The 4,234-nt window shown below is 41.8% G+C and overlaps 2 protein-coding genes and 1 long non-coding RNA gene across 3 annotated transcripts in view; all 3 read right to left on the reverse strand.

Annotated features, from left to right (window-relative positions):
• coro1a (coronin, actin binding protein, 1A) overlaps positions 1 to 722 on the reverse strand; it is an 18,441-nt gene extending 17,719 nt beyond the window's left edge. Inside the window, exon 1 of the mRNA XM_016468068.1 lies at positions 664 to 722. The gene's annotated coding sequence lies outside the window, so the exon portion shown is untranslated. The remainder of the gene's footprint in view (positions 1 to 663) is intronic.
• paqr4a (progestin and adipoQ receptor family member IVa) overlaps positions 1 to 1,004 on the reverse strand; it is a 4,380-nt gene extending 3,376 nt beyond the window's left edge. The window contains exons 1-2 of the mRNA XM_016468029.1: positions 971 to 1,004; positions 664 to 882 (exon numbers count right to left, since the gene is read on the reverse strand). Coding sequence (XP_016323515.1) covers positions 664 to 882; positions 971 to 1,004 — 253 coding nt within the window. The remainder of the gene's footprint in view (positions 1 to 663; positions 883 to 970) is intronic.
• Positions 1,005 to 1,865: 861 nt separating this feature from the next.
• On the reverse strand, positions 1,866 to 2,836 carry LOC107674168 (uncharacterized). Its single transcript, XR_001632487.1, has 2 exons — positions 2,316 to 2,836; positions 1,866 to 1,912 (listed from the first exon to the last, which is right to left on the reverse strand). It is a non-coding gene; the product is annotated as an uncharacterized LOC107674168 (long non-coding RNA).
• Positions 2,837 to 4,234: the final 1,398 nt, after the last annotated feature.

Below are 4,234 nucleotides of genomic sequence, written 5' to 3' on the forward strand. Positions count from 1 at the left end.
TTTTCTCATTGTGATGGATGATTAAGGGAATTTGGCCTTTGTTTTCCCTCCTATTTATATTCCTGTGAAACAGGAAGCCATGGCTGGATAATTTCATGTTCATAATCACCCTGGTATGCTCAAAATTGTAAATATGAATGGGAATATACTTCACAGATATTTTACTCATAAGAATTTCTAGGGGTGCCAATAATTGTGTCCAACGTGTATTTGAGAAAAACATTTATTTCATAATGAGATTTTCCCCCATTTTCAATTGTTTTAGTTCAATGAAAGGTTAGATATTTGTGATTTTTTTTAAATAAAAGATCAAAATGATTAACAATGCAGATTTATTTTCACAGCCTTCTTTGATCATATTTACGAAGGGTGCCAATAATTCTGACAACAACTGTATATAGGGGAAACGCATATTTTACTTATTCATTGGGCTGCTGTGACACAGGTCTCTAATGCAATATAGCCTGTTTTAGTGTGCACCATCACTTTATCAGGTGACCTCATTAGGTATGAACAACCTATACAAAAATATCAAATGTGGGGTGTCCGGAGAAAAAAAAAACCTGAATCAACAGAGGAAAACAGAACAGAATCTAAAAGATGTACTGAGAGATCATGTGATGGAGCGCTCGGATTGATCTGACATCAGTTAGAGATGCTGACCTAGCGTGTTGATCATGCAGATTCCACACATATCTAGCGTGAGCAGGGTTTTGTAGATGGGCTCGCCACCCTCATGGTTCATGAAGAGATGGTAGACCACTGAGCCCAGCTGCGGTGACAGGCAGGCCAGGAAGTGCACCACGCCAAGCCACATCACGCTGATCTGTGACCAAGGGATGTTGAGTGGGAGCAGCACCAGGAAACAGAGCAGAGGGATTCCTGAGTGGAGAAAAAGAAACAATGAGACAAAGAGGCTCGGGAGAGTCATTGTATACAGAAGTTAAAGTGCTGTTGAAACACGCAAGGCCTGTGAAGAGAATGAGAAGGTCGTTATTTGGCATTATGCTCAGACAAGCCCTGCCGTGTTTTATCATGTCCCTTGAGTTGAATGCTGCAGCCTAAACAACACATGGATTTATGGAGGCCCAGGGAACGGCCCAGCACAATGAGGGTCTCAGTGGCTTTGCTGTGCTAATTTTAGCAGCAGCTGCCAAAATGCAAACTACACACTAAAACAAAGATCTTTAAAAATCTTTAGCATTAAATGACAATCAGTGGTTTTTTAGAGATGGGCATTTTTCAAAAATACTGTATTTGAATATTTGGGCTCATTAAGAAAACTAATATTCGAATATTCGTTTATTTAAATTATGTTTAACGAGAAACACGTTATTTTTTAATAATCAGGTTTTTGTCACCATTTCTGAACAAGCTTATGATTAGGCATTATACACAACAATGTTCTACAACAACATTACGTTATATCTCAAAGTTTTCTTTTAATTTAAAATGTTTGCAGGGGCGGATCTAGAAAATAATTTTTACGGTGGCATGGGGTCTATGAGGGGTGGCAACACCAAAGCAAGCCCCCATGCATAGTTTTGGGTGATTTATGGTCTGACATACACAGTTGTGTTCACAAATATTATATTACTATTAAGCAATCGTCTTAAAATGAAAAATAAATAACAACATTTCAATATCCATCATGGCACCAAGTCAATACACAATATAAAAAACTTCAACAGGTTATAAATGTTTCTGAGCTTGTATCACTAAAGAAGACGTGTGGTTCTATTAAAAGGCTACTTAGATGGTATTGTAGGATTTGGAAATTTTGAGTTTATCTTTAAAGGACTGTGGAAGGGATCACTTGCCCTGGTGGGCTGGTCAGAACCCAGGAACTCATTCAACAACAGTTCTTTCTTTGATGACTTTACTGTGCTATGGAGCATGTAATAGGTGTGGTCTGTACAAAGATAACAAATACAATAAAGTGAATAATACAAACTTCAAATCCAATAATTTGACATTACTATCAATATTACTGGAAATATGTGAAATGCTACAGCTCACTGGATTGCCATATTAGCATCTGAATAGGCCATTTAACCACAATCTTCATTAACACACTTATACTTGCAATTCACAATAGACAGATGAACTAAAACAATAATCTATCTCAACGTAGAACATGAGAACAGTAGAAATAAAGCGATTATAGAATTTCACGGCAGATATACATAACGTGCATGTAAACAGGCGCTGGTTATGCAAGCTCAATCAATCGAAAATAATTACCATAGCTGCAAATGCCGGCAAGATTACAACTTAATCTCAATATTAAGCATAATTTAACAAGAACAACTCACTTTACAGGATGCACGCACACATATTAACACCTGGATTTGGATCGGCTCGCATCTCTTCTCTCAAACTTTGCTGCGCAATCTTAAAATGGTGACAAGTCTTAAAAGGGCAACAACTCTTAAAAGGGCAACAAGTCTTAAAGGGGCCACGCATGCAAGCCGTTTGTACAGCCGCCCCCGAATTGTGATCAATTTGACACTTGAGAAGGTTGCGTGTGTGTTACTGATGCTGCGTTGGGTGTATTGGGCTCCTCTGTATCATCTTCTGGGATGGGGGGTAGGGCCACAAGTCGAGCTACGGGTCTAGTATAAACCTTCCCTTGAACTTGAACATCCACTGGTCTCACTTGCGAGTCTTGACTGGGGTGCACCTGGACTACTTTCCCAATAGGCCAATGTGCTCTGGGCTGTTGGGGATCCATTATCATGACTATCGTGCCTGTGGTTATATTAGGGAATGTATGGTGCCATTTCTGTCTGACTTGCAAGTTCGGAAGGTAATGGCGGATAAAGGAGGACCAGAAGTGGTCTAGAGTCTAGTACGATTGGATGTTTCAGGGTGGGATTTAAGGTCTCTGCATGTCTTAACCTACCACCAACCCAGATTAGATTGGTGGATGTGTCATATTCTGGAGTTAAGGTGAGTAAGCGGCTATTATGTTGAAGAGCCTTGCCTGATTTCAACCATTGTAATTCCCCAGGGAAACTCTCACTTTGCACCTTCTGGAGTATGTATGTCTCTGCTGTTTGGTAAGTGTTTGCTGTAGGTTCTCCTGATTCTCCAGCCGCCCCATGTAGCTCCTGTGCAATGGCCTTCACCAGTTCTGTCCAGGTCTTGTACTCACTGCCAAATTGTCTGTCTACAGCTACAACTCCACAGAATGCCGATTTCTTGAGCTCAGACTTGTCGATCTCGGGGCACCGCAGCACAGAGCTCCAAGCGGGGTATTGAGAGGACTCTTTTTGGTGCTACTCTAGAGTGTACCAGTACGAATGACAGATGGATTTTACCCAGCTGATCTTCAGTGCGCAGGTAGGCGACTGCTCCATATGCACTCTCTGAAGCATCGCTGAACACACGAAGGTCTGTAATAGATCTCGTTTGATCTACTGAATCTGGTACATATGATCTTGGGAAACTGATCTTGTGAAGAAACTGCAGCTCACTTTCCCATTTGTTCCAGCTCTGGACTAAGGCTTGGGGAAGTTGGGTATCATCCCAGCTGTGCTGCTTGTTCCAAAGTTGTTGGACCAGTACCTTAGCCCTCGTAGTATATGGGAGGATATATCCTAAGGGGTCGTACTGGCTTGCTAAAACTTTATAAATAATCCTCATGGTGGGAGCACCATGATCGATGGGCCGGTGACAGTAAGTCAGGACATCTGCTGGGCAATTCCAACTAAGGCCAGCGAGGAGTGAATCATTTAAGCTGAGACCATTAAACTGAAAGGAGCAATCAAACAGCACACGATTCTTGCTATTATGGCACACCATGTGATGTGTAATAAACCAGCACTCACCATCTCCTTCTCTTTCTTCTGGACTGAGCCTTCTGATTGCTCCTGACTGAACCAATTTCTGGATTTCGGAGGAATAAGCATCAGCTTGTTGCGTGTTTCTGGCAAGTTTTCTCTCAGTACTTCGTAGGTGTGGCATGACTGCTTCCATAGTGGTGTGAAGATGGGGCATGTCACTTTTTCGTAACAAGGTTGTTGCATACCGGCATATTCCATCCACCTCTACGCGAACTGTTTTGGCTTCCAGTAGTTCAACGGCCCTTTGGTCCTGCTTTGACCTTGTGCACTCCCTTTCATTCTGAAAGAGCAAAACATCCACTTGCCACAGCCTATTAACATTCTTGAACAGTTCTGTGGTACTGGGGGGAAGGGATATGTAGAGACACTCTTTCGGCTTGAGTCGC

This window comes from Sinocyclocheilus anshuiensis, unplaced genomic scaffold, assembly GCF_001515605.1.
Source record: "Sinocyclocheilus anshuiensis isolate Anshui unplaced genomic scaffold, SAMN03320099.WGS_v1.1 scaffold893, whole genome shotgun sequence".
NCBI lineage: Eukaryota > Metazoa > Chordata > Actinopteri > Cypriniformes > Cyprinidae > Sinocyclocheilus > Sinocyclocheilus anshuiensis.